The 14734-nt window shown below is 68.0% G+C and overlaps 2 protein-coding genes across 2 annotated transcripts; one reads left to right on the top strand and one right to left on the bottom strand.

Annotated features, from left to right (window-relative positions):
• Positions 1-6019: 6019 nt before the first annotated feature.
• CRYBA4 (crystallin beta A4) lies at positions 6020-7241 on the bottom strand. Its single transcript, XM_068412522.1, has 5 exons — positions 7203-7241; positions 6960-7078; positions 6595-6736; positions 6304-6446; positions 6020-6167 (listed from the first exon to the last, which is right to left on the bottom strand). The coding sequence occupies exons 1-5, from the start codon at positions 7239-7241 to the stop codon at positions 6020-6022; spliced, it is 591 nt and encodes a 196-aa protein (XP_068268623.1).
• Positions 7242-11802: 4561 nt separating this feature from the next.
• CRYBB1 (crystallin beta B1) lies at positions 11803-14483 on the top strand. Its single transcript, XM_068412521.1, has 5 exons — positions 11803-11937; positions 12795-12913; positions 13633-13765; positions 13898-14040; positions 14303-14483. Exons 1-5 carry the CDS (start codon positions 11803-11805, stop codon positions 14481-14483), a joined length of 711 nt encoding a protein of 236 aa, XP_068268622.1.
• Positions 14484-14734: the final 251 nt, after the last annotated feature.

Genomic DNA, 14734 nt, shown 5'->3' with positions numbered 1-14734 from the left:
CGAGCAGCGGGGGCTCCCACCCCAGTGTCCCCCCCCAGTGCTGGTGACAAGAGACAGACTGCACAGAGGAGACAACCCCAGCAGTGCCGGCCTGTGGCACGGGGTAAGGGCACTAAAGGAGCTGGAAGAAGCAGAGAGGGAAGGGGTGAAAGCATCGCTGGCCATGCCTGGGGCAAGGCTACAGGCAGCTCTGCCAGAGCAGGGCTTCTGCGGAGACAGCGACGGCTGCTCCGGGTCTGCACCGAGCTCCCACCGCCCGCGGAGGGAGAAGGAGGCCCGGCAGCGAAAACCACGGCCCGGAGCAGAGGAAAGGTGCCCAACGGCTCATCCCCTCCCCGCCAGAAGCTGCCTGCGGGAGCGGGCACCTGGGCAGTGCTGATCGCCGCGGGGCAGCCGGAGCAGCGGCTCCGCACCCCCAGAAACAGCACTGGGAAGGGGCACCCAGGGCACCCGCTGCCCCGTGTTCCTCTGGGTCACCTCCTCCTGCAGCACCAGCTCCCTCTGGTCCCCATGAGGACGCTTGCAGAGCTGGCACAGCTCCACTCCCGTCCCCTTCCCCTTCTCCCTCCTCCTACACTGCATTCAGTGAGGGGACGGGTCTCACCCTGCCCATGCCCTGCCCATTGCTGGGGAGGGCACGCGGGGAGACCCACGCACTGGGTCTGGCTGGAGGGAAGGGCACCCCAGCACCTGGTAGGAAAACCGTGCGCACACGCAGACCCGTGTCCTCAGGTGTCACCATTGCCGTCTCTTCGGCCGTGTCCCCCGCAGCGGCCGGGCTCGGGGCTCCAGCCCACGGCAGCCGGCACCGGGTTGCTCTGCTGGGGCTGGCCCGGCTCTGGCATCCGTGTGTGGGTGGTGATGGTGGGTCCCCGAGCCCCAGCTCCCCTCTGGGCATGGCCAGTCTGGCCAGGCAGGAGCTGGGGCTGTGCCCCTGGGGCTGGTGGCACTGGGGAGCAGAGATGCCGTGAGACCCCGGGCAGCGTGGCGGCTGCCCCCTCCCCACCCTGGGCACGCGTGGGGGACGCATCCTCTCATGCAGGTGGCCCTGGGGATGGTGTGACCCCCACGGACCCAGCCGGAGCCCAGGGGGAGCCCAGGAGGGGATGGGACCCCAGGGAGGAAGGCTGGCTGCCCAGAGCCCTCCTGGGTCACGAGGGGTGGGGGGAGCACGGGGCAGGCACCGTCCGCATCCCCTCCCCGGGGTCCTACCTGCGGTCACCGGCTACGCGAGTGCTGTGCAATGTCCCCCCGTCCTGTTGGCTGCTCCGCCTCAGAGGCCGCGCAGGGGACTGTGTGTGAACAGACCTCAGGTCAGTCATTAGCAGCTGCAAAAGAAAGCAACGAACGCAGCAAGGGAGAGCAACGCGGCCCCAGGCAGAGCCGAGCTGAGCTGAGCCGAGCCGGCGGGGGACGCATCGTGCTGCTGGGAGCCTGGCAGGAGGGCCAGGCAGGGCAGGCAGGATCGCAGGCAGAGCCTCCCTCGGCTCCCCTGCCATCCCTGTGGCTCCCATCCCTGCAGGATTAAAGCCCCGAGGCAGCCTCCTCTGCCCTGAACCCCTCCGCTGCTGGCACCGCTCCTGGGCCCCGCAGGGTGGCTGGGGGCAAAGGAAGGGGCCAGATCCTGTGGGACGGGGCTGTAAGGGCTCTGCGGGGGGAGATGCTGTGCCAGCGGCTGAGCCTGCCCAGCATGGCTTCCCCCTCCGGCGTGGTGGGCTGCCCTGGGGAGCGGGGACCAGCCCCGGCATCTTCCCAACTCCCTGTGGGTGCCCCCACAAAGCCAGCGCTGCCCCTCGCCACCCGGGTGCTGGGGCTGGGCTCTGCTGCAAGCAGCGGTGGGCAGGGACGGGCAGGAGGTGGGGAGCAGGAGCCTTGGGCAGCTCCAGCCCACGCTCCCTGTGGGGACCCGCACTCGCCCCCCGTGTGGGTCTGCTTGGCTGCCTGCTGCTTGCTCAGGGGCACCCAGTGCCCAAGGAAATGCCACCGCTCCTTCCTGTGCCTGTCCCCTTGCAGAGCGGGGGGAGCCGGACCCGCCACCAGGCACGGGGCGCACCGGGAAGGACCCCGACAGAACTGGTGGCAGTGCCCCAAACTGTCCCTGTCTGCTGCTGGAACTCCCTGCACTGGGGCAGGGACTGTCCACCTCTGCCACTGCCTCTGCCACTGTCACTGCCGCTGCCGCCTCTGCCCCTGCCCTGCGGCTAAACTGGGTCACTCGAACCCTGTGTGTGCTGCAGGCACTGCCTGTAGCGGAGTAGCCAGTGGTGAGTCCCGCTCCACCTCTGCAGGGATGTGGGCACACGCAGCTGGTGACAGCAGCCAGCCCGTGCCCGCACGGAAAAGCCACGATGGCAGCAGGTCCCGGGGGAGCCCGGATGACTCTGCAGTTCAGCTGTGGAGCTGCTATTGCTCCCTGCGGGTCGTTGTTGCTGCACGTTGCAGCAGGACAGTCCCTCCCGTGGGGACCGTCCCTCTCGAAGGGATGGCACGTCCGGGCAGCATCTGCAAACCCGCTGCCGTGGGGCTGGGCAGCGGGAGCCGGGCTCAGGCTCGGCAGGGGCCGGGCAGCCGCAGGCACCGGAGATGCCATCAAGCATCTGGCAAATGGGTTCCCTGCCCAGACCCGAGTGGGAGGTGCTGTGGTGGGGCAGGCGGGACGTGTCTGCGCGGGATGACTGCGGCACGGTGGCCTCTCTCGCCCAGCAGTGAAGCACATCTCAGGAGACGGGGGGGAGAAACCCAGTTTTGTGCTGGCAGCACCTAACCAAACGCTTGTCCTGTGCAGCAATTGCCAGCCGTGAGCATGAGCTGCCTCTTGCCACTCAAGGTTGGTGGCACATACGGTGCCCGGGGGGTGAGCACCTGGGTGCAGCATTGGGGTTAAATGGGGGTTAAAAAAACCCTCAAGCAAAGAGGAGGCCTGAGGAGAGCCATGATCCGCTGCAGGCAGGAGCAGGGAGGTGAGATGCAGCGTCTGGGCACCCCCGACTCCCCAGCTCCCGGCAGAGGGGCCAAGGCCCCCCCTGCCCTCGGCCCTGCCAGCGCTGCCCGTCCCTCGGTGCCAGCGGCAGAGCCCAGGCTCCAGCGCAGCCCCGGCTCTGGTGCTGCCGCAGCACACTGGGTGCTGCCTCCCTTTGTCTGCAGCTCTGGGCAGCGCTGCGAGGAGGGGGGGGGAAGGCTCCCCCAGAAGCGACTGAAAACCTCATTATTTCTGGGCTCCTCCTGGCTCCCCGGGGCAGCAGGGAATTGCGCACACAAAAGGCGGCGAGACAATGGGAGAGAGAAAATGGCTCCGCAAAAGGCGCCCGGGTGGCATCTGCCGGGTTAACCCTTTGCAGGGGAAGGGCTGTGCGCCCTGGGGGGTGCTGGCCGCTGCCTCTCCTCTAACCCCTACCTAAGCACCAGGTTTGGGAGGAAATGGTGCTTTCAAGACAAAGCAGTGAACCAGCATTTTGGCTCCCTTTCCTTCCAGGAGCTCTGAAAGCCGGGCGAGACGCCGTTTACCTGCCTCGAGCCCTATTCTTGATGAGGTTTCTGAAAAAAAAATACAAACAAGCGGTGCGTGAGTTAATATTGATTGCGGGAGGGGGGCTGCAGACGGTGCCCGGCGGGAGCCAGGCTGCCCGGGCGCTGCCCCCCGCACCGGGCACCGTCACCACGCTCCTGCCCCGGACAAAGGGAGCGGGGCCCCGGCTGCCCCCGGCCCGGCACCCCGGGGGGAAGGCGCTGGCTCCTGCCCTCGCGTGGGGCTAATTATGTACAACCAGAAGAAGAATATATTGTGGGGGGGGATTTTTTTTAGACCCCGCGCGGGCGGCTCCCCCAGCATCACCCCCGGGATGGGGGGCGGCCCGGGGGGCTCCGCCTGCCGCCCCCAGACCCCACCAGAGCCCCATTTCCACCCCGAAAAGAGCCGCGAGAAGGGTGAGCGCGGCCTTACCTGCCGTCCCGGGAGGGAGCGCCGGGCTGGGGGTGCCGGGGGGCCCCGCACGCCGCCGCCGCCCGGTGCTGCCGCGGCCCCGCGGAAGATGCCGCCGCGCAGGCTCCTCCTCCCCGGCCCGCCCGGCCCTACCGGCGGCGCAGGAGGATGCTGCAGCCCCATGAAATCTTAATGCCGGCGATGCGGCCGAGCCACCTTCCCCCCCCGCCCCGCCGCAGCACACCCCGGGGACCCCCGTCCCTCTGCCGGCGGCCACGGACCCCCTGCAAAGGCCACTGTCACCGCCCCCGCCACGCCACCGTGGTGGCACGGGCTCCCCACGTACATTTGGGGTGGCGTGGGCACCCCATAGCCACGGGGGTGGCACAGGGGACGTGGGTAGGGGACACGGGGCAGGGGACGGTGGGCAGGGAGCGCTGCGGGACGGGGCGCGCGGGGTCCGGCCGTGCTCGGTGCGGAGGGAGGGATGGCAGAGGGGCCGGGGACGCGGTGCCAGCACACGGCGGGGGCCGGAGCGCCGCAGCGTGCCCGGGGGGCCGGGGACAGCCCCTCACCCCGGGGCCGGGGGCTGCGGCGGCCCCTCCGCAGCGCTTCGCAGCTGCCGGGCTCTCGCATTGTTCTCCGGGTCCCCGCCGGGTCCCCGGGGACCCCCCGGCCCCGCCGCCAGCTGCCCGCCGTGCCTGGCGCTGTGCTGGCCCCGCTCCCGGCCCCCCGCGTTCCCCCGGGGTCCTGGGGCCGGCCAGGGCCAGGGGGGGCTGCCAGGACCGGGGTCCCGGAGGGGCCGGGAAGCTCCGCTCCTCCAGGTCTCGCTGGCTGGTGGCCCCAGGCGGGTTTGCCCTCGGGCCAGAGGTTTTTGCTCGGCCCATCCCAAAACTTTTTGTTCCTTCTTCTACTCTGCGTGTTTAATTAGGTTTTCCTGCGGACAGACTCTTCCTGGGCAGCACTGTCTCCCACGGTGGTCCCGCTGCTGCGAATGCCAGGAATGGGACATTTTCATCACATCAAACCTTTTCTCCAGAGCTCTTCTGAGATGAGAAATTTTTCCAAACCAGCCTTTTCCCGTCCCGTTTTCAGCTTCAGTTAACTGCTGCTTTCCCCTGAGCTGAAGGGGATGGTTTATCAGCAGTCCCGATGGCTTCTTGCTGCCCCAGGTTTCCTGCAGCGACAGCCCCGTGCCAGGCAGAGAGGAGCAGACCCTGCCCGTGCCCGCTGTGCTGCCGGGGCAAACATGGAGCCGCAAGCCCGTGGTGTCACCTTGCAGCTCCGGGGCCAGCACACAGCTTGGCCTGGTCCCCTGCACCGCTGCGGGCAGAGCTGGCGTGGGTGCAGGGGTGTGTGCGTGGGGATGGGGTGTGCAGGGGTGTGCATGGGCGCAGGGAGGGGTGCAGGGGTGTGCGTGGGCACAGAGAGGGGTGCACAGCGTGCAGCTGCAGCTTGCTGGATCCTGCAGCTCCTTCCAGCTCCCGACAGGGCTGAGGCTCAGCAGTGCCGCACGGTGACCTCCTCAGCCTTACCGGAGCTGCAGCGCAGCCCCCCGCAGGTACGGGCACGGTGGCCGGGGTCTGCGGGGCGCAGGGATGTGTGGGCCCTGCAGAGCCCCTGAGCCGGCGGCTGGGCTGGCGCAGGGACAGGACAGACACGGTCCTGGCCGGCGGGATGTGCAGCTCTGTGCGCCCGGTTCCTCACCCCTGCACTGGGCCTGACCACCGTGCCCTGGCCCCTGGCCTGGCAGCTCCTCGGGGCCTGGCAGCGGGGCGGAGGGCAGGCCATCGCACTGCAGCTCCGTGTGTGAGCCTGGCAGGGGCTTCGCCTGCCCGTGACGGGGACACATGGACGCCTGTGCTGGCTGCAAGGGCAGAAAAGGACGGTCGTTCCCCCCACCCCGTCCTTGCCCCTGCAGAGCTCCCGCTCTGCCCTCGGGCACAGCATTGCTCCCAGCCGTGCCCCCCCATGGCACCCCCTCCCCAACTGCCAGCGCGCCGCCTTGGACAACTGAGCCTTTATTGAGCTTTGCCCCCGCCGCCCTGCAGGAGAGACGGTGCCCAGGGCGCGCGGCCGGTGGCACGGTGGCACCGACGGTCACTGCCGGACCCTGCGGATGGACTGGACCTGGCCTGTCTGCACGTGGGAGCCCCACTCCCGCACGTGCTTGTACTCGCCCCCGCAGCAGTCGCTCTCCAGGAGGTACTGGAAGCCCCGGTACCCCGGGTACTGCGAGCAGACCCACCTGCGGCAGAGCAGAGAGCGGCGGCGGCTCAGGGCTGGCAGCGGGCAGGGTGCCGGCACCTGCCAGAGCATCCTCAGCTCCGGCGCGTGCCCCCGGTGCTGGGTCCTGGCAGGGCGCAAGCCCCCGGGGTACTCACGCGCCGGAGCGGACGAAGAAGGAGCCCACGGCGCTGCTGCCCCAGCCCAGGGCGGGCAGCGAGGGGCAGTCGTCGCTCAGCTCCCCCCGCTTGCCCTGGAAGTTCTCGTGCTCGAAGAGCATCAGCCTGCTGCGCCAGTGGTCCTGCCGCCGAGAGGGGCACGGCATCGGCACCGGCACCGGCACAGCTGCCCTGCCCAGGCCAGCGGCCGGCGGTGGGCTCGGGGTGCCAGCCCGGCGGTGGGCTCCGGGTGCCAGCCTTGGGGCAGGGAGCCGGGGCAGGGGCACTCACGGCGCAGGCGATGGGGCGGAAGGAGCACATCCTCTCCACGTGGTAGGCGTTGCTGCCGCTCCACGCCTCCCAGCACGGGTACTCACCACGCTCCAGCACGAACTGCTGCCCCTGGAAGCCGCAGTGCTCGAAGCCTGCCCACCTGCCGGGGGCGGGAGGGGGGTGAGACCCCTGCGGCGCCCACCACCCTGCTCACACCCAGGGCAGAGCCCGCTGCGCCCCGCAGGGATGAGGCCGTTCCCTGGAGGAGGCAGCCCCATGGCTCGCGTGGCAAAAGGCACTGGAGACCTCCATCCTCCAACCCCCCTGTACCCGTGGGGTCCCGCAGCGCCGTGGGGTTGCAGCCCCCCGTGACCCCCACTCACGCCCCGCTCTCGATCTTGCAGGAGCGGACGGTGCTGAGGCCGAGCTCCGGGGTGCTGTAGCAGTCGGAGGTGAACTCGAGCTTCTTGCCCTGGAAGAAAGGCTCATCCCACACCACGATCTGGGGAGGACGGAGAGGTCAGGGGGCTCTGCGGGTGCAGAGGCCCCGAGCAGACACTGCACCCCTGTGCCCGGGCATTCACGGGGCTCAGGCTGCGTCGCTGGTGCTCCCCAGGCTCCCGTACCTTCCAGAGACCGGAGGATTTCCTGCAGTGGTGGGTCATGGTGGCTCTGCCAGGGCACAGGGGAACGGGGCCGTTAAAGCCTGCCCGGGGCCGGTGCGCTGCTGGCCCCCGCGAGCCTGGCTGTGCCGCTGCAGCCTGGCCAGACCCACCAGCCCTGCGCTGGGGGCTTGGCCCTGCACTGGGACTCCCACGTCCCGGGACTGGGCTTGATGCCGCGCGTTGCGTGGGCAGGGCAGGCAGATGGAGGCAGGAGCCTGCAGCCCCCTGCTCTGCTCTGCGGGGCTCGCTCCAGCCTCTGCCCACGTGAAACTGCCCTCGGGAGCCTGCGCACGGCCCTTCACCCACGGCATGCTGGAGCGGGCACAGAGCACAGCCCAGGGCTCCCCCAGCCCACCCAGGGCTGCCATCCGGGCCACGAGGAGCAGCGGGTGTCTGGCAGGGCAGCATGGCCCTGGCAGCACCGCACAGCACCGCACAGCACCGCAGCGGGGTGAGCACGCTGCCTGCCCGTGCATGGGGCTGCCCACGGCTGCCTGTGCCCAGGCAGGCTCCTCCTGCAGGCAGATCCCTGAGCCAAAGTCCCGGCACAGGCAGCCCCGTGCAGGCAGCCCTGGCACAGGCAGCCCTGGCACAGGCAGCCCCATGCAGGCAGCCCTGGCACAGGCAGCCCCGTGCAGGCAGCCCTGGCACAGGCAGCCCCATGCAGGCAGCCCCAGCACAGGCAGCCCCATGCAGGCAGCCCCAGCACAGGCAGCCCCATGCAGGCAGCCTCAGCGCAGGCAGCCCTGGCACAGGCAGCCCCATGCAGGCAGCCCTGTGCAGGTCCCCTGGCACGCTCACCACGCGCGGGCAGGGCCAGCATCCGGGGCTGCAGGCAGGGCAGCACTGGGCCAGGAGCCCCGTGGAGGTGGCCGCGTGCCCACGCTGAGCAGCAGCACTTCCCCGCTGCCACGGCTGGCGATGCCCCCCAATCCCCTCGCCACTGTTCCCCCGCGCCGAGGCGTGTGACGGCAGAGCGGTGCCACAGCCCATCCCTGGCGCTGCCCTCGCCTCACGCCCCGGCTGCAGGACCCCGCAGCCCCTGGCCGGGCCGTGCCTGGCACCGAGGTCCAGCCCCGGATCCTCCTCCACACGTCCCCACAGCTGCTCTGCTCCCCGGACCCAGCCGTGTGGGCAGGGGCAGCCGCTGCCAGGCTCCCGCGCTTACCTGGGGTGAGGCACCGGTGCCGGGAGAGGTGACATGTCCAGCAGCCCTCCGGCTGGGTTTTTATAGCCTCCAGATAGAGACAGAGCCCAGGAGAGCATTACTGAAACCCCTAACTCAGCACATGGCGGGGAGGAGGGACCGGGCAGAACAAAGGCGACGCTGCAGCTGCAGCGAAGCTGATGAGCCGGGACGCCGCAGCTCCCGCTGCCCCGGCCCGCTGGGCACGGGCTCTGACCCTGGCCCCCCAGCTCCGGAGCCAGGGCATCGCCCCTGGGGTCTGCCGGTGCTCCTGCCCCGTGTCCTGCCCCAGCGTGCGGCGGGGCTGGGACCATGCCCCCCAGCTCCGGCAGCGCTCCTCCTGCCCACAGGCAGCTCTGCCTGCCCCCGCCTCGCCCGGGGGCACCGGGGGGAAAGAGCCTGCTGCATCCACAGTCTGGGTACCTAAATACCTTCAAGCCTTGCTCACAGTGACCCCCCACCAAATCATCCCGGGGTCATGCGGGGAGAGCGCAGGGCTCCGCGGGCTGGGCACCTCGCAGGGGCACCCACACAGCCTGCCCGTCGGAGGGGGAGCGGTGGGGCGGGAGCCACAGGAGGCTGTTGGGCTGGGTGGCACAACCCGTGTTCCCAGGTAGTGCTGTGTTTTGGGATGGCCTTTGCCAGGGAACTGCCGGGTGGCTGAGCTGGAGCATCCTCCTTCATCCTCCGTCATCCTCCCTCCTGGCAGCCCTGGGCACTGCGGGGGAGGCAGAGCAGGCGAGGAGGGCAGCCGGGGGGGCTGCGCTGGCTGTCCCCACACCCGCAGCCCCCAGCAAATGGGCATTTATGCATTTGGCACAGGTTGCTTCCAGCCTCTTGCTGTGGCCTGACCTAAACTCAGCTTGCTGCTGGCCACCGGCGCGGTGACCACAGCTTGCTTGCTCTCCGTGACGTGCTCTGGCACTGGGACGTGGCAGTGCAGAGCCCGGGATGCGGCTGGATGCACCCACGGTGCCGCTCAGCGCCGGGCAGGGGACACAGCAGCAGGAGCTCCATGGGCAGCAGGACTCAGCGGGGCAGAACAAACCGTCGTGCTGGGCATGTGCCCGTGCCGGTGCCTGCCGGGGCCGAGCTGGGCCAGCTCCAGCCGTCTGCACCGGGGGGGAGGCTTGGGCAACTCTGCTGTGCTTGAGCTGGGCACCCCATGTGCCCCTCTGTGCCAGGGCGGGACGGTGCAGGACGGGATGGTGCAGCAAGGGTCTTCCCAAAGCGCCCGCAGCCAGCGGCAGGGAGGGTCAGTGGGGAGGGCAGAGGTTTAGTGTCCAGGGGCTCAGGAGCGGCCGAGGACAGTGCCCTGCTGTCAGCCCTCCCACAGCACCATCTCAGGGAAACTCACCGGGCTGCCCAGGCAGAGCTCGGTCCCTCTGAGCCCAGTTTTCTGATGCCCAGGTCCAAGGGTGCTGGGAGGGGAAGGGGAGCCAGGATGGGGCAGCAGGAGCAGGGGGGTGGGTGAGACCTCCGGTTAAAACACCCACCCTGGCTCGGAGGGGAAGAGAATGAAGCTTAAAATGGAAAACTGTCTAACAAACATGAAAACAAATGCAAATTGAAAGGCATGAATTGTAAAGAGCTGCCCAGTGTCGAGGTGAGAGACCAGCCCGCGGGGAGCGCCCAGGGCAGCAGCACCCGCACCCGGCCGTGCCTGCGCCATAAAACCGCGGGGGAAGGAGAAGGGATCAGCAAACACTTTGTGTGCGGGATCTGGGGCGATGGCCCGGCGGGTGCAGCTGGATCCCACCGCTGCTGGGTGACACTTCACACCTGAGAGGGACGGAAGACGACGGCAAAACCAAGGTCTCTGAGCTTTGTGAATGCACAGCCTTGGGTGATCCACTGGTGCTGGGTGCTGGTGCTGGGTGCTGCCAGGGGCTGGGGGCATGGGGAAGGACCAGGATGAAACCAGTGTGCAGTTATTTACACGATGAACAGGATCACAGCGGGCAAACAGGGAGAGCAGCTGATCAGAGGCTCACTGTGAGCTCGGGAAAGGTCCCCCCAAGGTGCCTCCCGGTGCGGAGAGCGGCCGTGGGGTGCAGGAGCTGCGGCACCACAGGCTGAGCCCCTGCAGGGACCGGTGCCCAGTGTGTCCCCATGCCCAGCGTGTCCCCAGCCAGTCCCCTCCGCCTGCCGTCAGCCTGAGGCACCGAAACCCCGCGTGGGATTTGGTGCCATGTGGTGTGGTGATGCCATAACTAGGGATGTACAGAATGAGCACGGGTTAAACGGGCTAAAAACCAGCCAACGTCCGTGCCAGGGGACGTGGTGAGCAGGGACAGCCCAAAGAAGAGCACCACTTCCAGGGCTGGGATAGTTTGGGAAGTGTCAGCTTTGATGACACGTCGTTTGGAAAAAAAACCCCAACTTGAAGCATTTCAAAACACTTGAGTCCTGCATCCTGGCATCTTCGGGGCAGCGCGCTCGGGCGTTTGCAGGCGTGGAGTGATGTTTAAAGCAAGTGATTTCATGTTCAGAGGGGAGAAGTGAGCACAGCGCAGCCACTGGGCTGGGCACCATGCGGCCACGGGGCTCGGGGCTGGGGCACCCTCCCCGGCTGCAGCGGTGCCGGAGCTGGGTGCGGGGGCGGTGGGCAGGGGAGGGCGGTGTGCCGGCGCTGCCGGGCCACGCAAGGGCTATATATGCCCTGTCGGGGCGGCCGCCCGGGGGGCAGCGGGTGCCGCCGCGCTGCAAAGTGGCACGGTCAGGTCTTCTGTTGTGCCGCGGGCACAAAGGAAAGTGCTGGGTTCAGCGGCTGGGCACGGGGCCGGGGAGAGGCTTCCAGCTCGCCCAGCGCTTTGCAGGATGTGATGACTGGGCGGCCGCGCAGACACTGATGAGCTGGCAGTTCCTTTGTGCGCCCGCCCGGGGGTCTGCCCTTGCCAGGCTATAAAGTGGGGGCCTCGCTGCACCCCGAAACACAAGCCCGCTCCCTCCAACAAGAAGCAGCAGCTGCCCAGGTAAGAAGATAAAGTCCCCGGGCACCGGGCTGCAGCCAGACCCGAGGCAGGGCGTGGGAAACGCAGGGTGTCAGCCATGGCCACCGCTGTGGTCAGCACGTCTGGGAGCACCCCGGTGCTCAGCATCCCACCACCCTCCGATCCCCTGCGGCCACTGGTGACACTGACCCGCGGGGCCCTCCTGGTGAGGGCAGGACCCCGCTGCCTGCGCCTGCCTGCACAACCTCTCCCAGCCCCAGCCGCCCACCCCGTTGCTGAGCCCCTCCATCCCGATATGACCGTCCCCGGGGCAGGACAAGGGCCTGGGTGGGTGGTGGGTGCCCACATCTGTGCCTCCCCTCTAACTCACTGCTGGCATCTCTGCCTGGTGCCCTGTCCCAGACTTGAGCCCAACACCGCGATGTCTGAGACCACAAAACCCGCTGCTCCCGGCCAGGCTGCGGAGGAGAAGGGAGCCCCACCGCCAACTCCATCCCTCGACCCTGCTCCCGTTGCAAACAGCAAGGGCGAGGAGCCCTCTGCAGAAGCCTTCAGGGTAAGCTCTGGTGCTCCCTGCGCGCAGGGACGCGGTCCTGGGGTGAGGGACAGTGGTAGCATCTCTGGGGCAGTTGGCAGGAGGAGAGCACAGGGGTGCCAGGGGAAGGACCCCGCTCTGAGAGCAGGAGGAGAGCGCAGATGATGCCGTCCCTCCTCGCTCTGCACCTCCCAGCCAGCAGCTCTCTGGGGACAGGATCTGGGCAGCCACTTGTGGGGCTGCTGCAGGAGGGATGCCCCGGGTGCCCCTTGGCCAGGACAGCTCGTTGGAGACCACAGGCTTTGGGAACGCTCCCCCTGGGTCATGGCGTCAGGGCTGGGTGCTGTCACCCGCTCCCTCTGGTCGCCCTCCACATGTGGGGGTCCTGCAGTGCTGCGGGGGGCGGAGGAGGAGGCTGCGGGTGACAGGGCCAGCACCAAAACACCGCGGTGACGCTGGGGCAGCGTGCCACCAAGGTGCTGCAGCGGGGCTGGGGGCAAGGGGCGAGTGATGCCAGGGCTCCGGCGACACTTCTGCACGTGCCAGGCCATGGTGTGGATGCAGTTCCTGGAAGAGCAGCTCCTTCCCAGCCTGGAGGGGGCACGATGTGGGCACCAGCACAGCGAGACGTGGCTTTGCAGCAGCAAAACTGGGGGCAGGATGAGGCCGTCTGGGAGCAGGGATGGCTGTCAGGATGGGACCCCGCTGTGCTCAGCTTCCCCGGGGCACCACACCTGAAAAGCAGTGGGGAGCCTTGGAGAGCCGAGGGGGATGCGTGGGGTGGGGGGCTCCTGCGTGCGGGGTCCGTGCAGGGACACCCTGCCCACAGCCCCCTCCCAGCGTGCCTGTCCCGTCCACCCCTTTCCCTCCACCCCCAGATCGTCGTCTTCGATCAGGAGAACTTCCAGGGCAGGCAGATGGAGTTCACCACCGAGTGCCTGAACCTGGCGGACCAAGACTTCGACCGGGTGCGCAGCGTCATCGTCACCTCCGGACCGTAAGTGACCCCAGCCACGGAGGGGACCGTGTCCCCGGGGATGCCATGGGGAGGTGGGGACATGGTCCTGGGGAGCAGCCCTGGGCACAGAGTGATGTGCAGGGGCATTTCCCTGCAGCCCGGGCAGAGAGCGGAGCAGGGCCAGCAAAGCTGGAGACCCCGGGTCTCCTTGAATGACACCATGTAGCACCGATGACAACTTTTTTATTAGGAACCCAGAATATCCAACTTTTCTTGAAATGAAAGGGGGATGGAGCAGCCCCAGAGGAGCTCAGGTGTGACACCTGGGTAGCGAAAGGGTGAAACTTGGAGAACAGAGCACTTAAGTGTCACTGGGGTCCTCAGAGTCTTCTTGGAGCCACTGGTGAGACTCTGTACCAAAAAAAACTTACTTAGGGAAAGACAAAAGTAAATCAACCCAGCTCAGCCTTAGAAACCAGTGTAAGGTCACGCTGCCTGCAGCACTCGAACACCTCTCCTGCCATCAGGAAAATACCTGGTGGCATCTGCAGAAATAGCCCCGTTTTGCAGGGAAATGGGAAGCAGCAAACGCAGGGCTGCTGTGGTGCCGAGGAGCCCCGAGCCTGGGACGTTCACAGCACACCCACAGCCTTGGTGGGTGCTGGGAGCCCGGCTCCGGCGCCCCCCAGGCTGGCAGAGCAGGAGAGGAGCTGCTGGGTGGCATCTGACCCGCTGTCTTGTCCTACCCCTCTCCCCAGCTGGGTGGCCTACGAGCAAGCCAACCTGCGTGGGGAGATGTTCATCTTGGAGAAAGGCGAGTACCCTCGCTGGGACACCTGGTCTAGCAGCTACCGAAGCGACTGCTTGATGTCCATGCGCCCCATCCGAATGGTGAGTGGCCCGGGAGCGGAGAGCACCCAGCGGGACCTGGCCAGGGCCGCAGCCGTGCTGCTCGGTGCCCCATCGCAGCGAGCTCCGGGGCTTCGGCTGCGCCACCCAGCACCTTCCCTCTGTCTTCCCCAGGAGGCTGAGGACCACAAAATCTCCCTGTACGAGTCTGCTGACTTCAAGGGCAACAAGATGGAAATCCAGGAGGATGACGTGCCCAGCCTCTGGGCTTACGGCTTCTGCGACCGCGTGGGCAGCGTGCAGGTGCCCAGTGGAACGTAAGCCGGGCCGCAGCGGCGGCTGCCTCCTGCCAGGCTCCCTGTCCTCCCCGCGCCCCAGCTTGCTGCCCGCTGATCCCGAGCACCCGCACGGGGCTCTCGGGCAGCCAGACAGCGCTGGGTGGCTGTTTTTGATGGTATAACCCATCACTCGGCGGGTCACACCCCGTGCACGGGAGGCAGGGGGGGCTCTGCTGGCTGCCCCCATGTCACTGCTGCCTGTAGCACCCGCTCAGGTGCCCTCTCTTTGCTTTCCCCGCAGCTGGGTCGGGTACCAGTACCCTGGCTACAGAGGCTACCAGTACCTCTTTGAGACCGGAGACTTCCGACACTGGAACGAGTGGTCTGCCTTCCAGCCGCAGATCCAGTCCATCCGCCGCATCCGCGACATGCAGTGGGACCAGAAGGGCACCTTCGTCACCCCCGAGGCGCCCTCCGACTGAGCGGGCCGCCTGCTAGCCCGGAGCCCCGGGCCCCGCGGGGCACCCCCGCCTCCCCTCGCGCTCACCTGCCCAGCACTTTCCTTGTACATTGCACATTCCCTGGATGTACTCTACCTTGTGAGGCAAATTAAAAAAACAAACAGACGACTAGAGCTGCTCGGGGGTGCACAAGCGGGGCCGTGGGATGCTCTGCCCCAGCCCCGCGCTGGAAGCCGGGTGGGACGTGGCAGAGGGTGACTCTCCCAGGGGGT

This window comes from Nyctibius grandis, chromosome 14 (genome assembly GCF_013368605.1).
Source record: "Nyctibius grandis isolate bNycGra1 chromosome 14, bNycGra1.pri, whole genome shotgun sequence".
Classification (NCBI taxonomy): Eukaryota; Metazoa; Chordata; class Aves; order Nyctibiiformes; family Nyctibiidae; genus Nyctibius; species Nyctibius grandis.
Note: the sequence above shows the minus strand (reverse complement) of the source record. Positions and strands in the feature narration are given on the sequence as shown.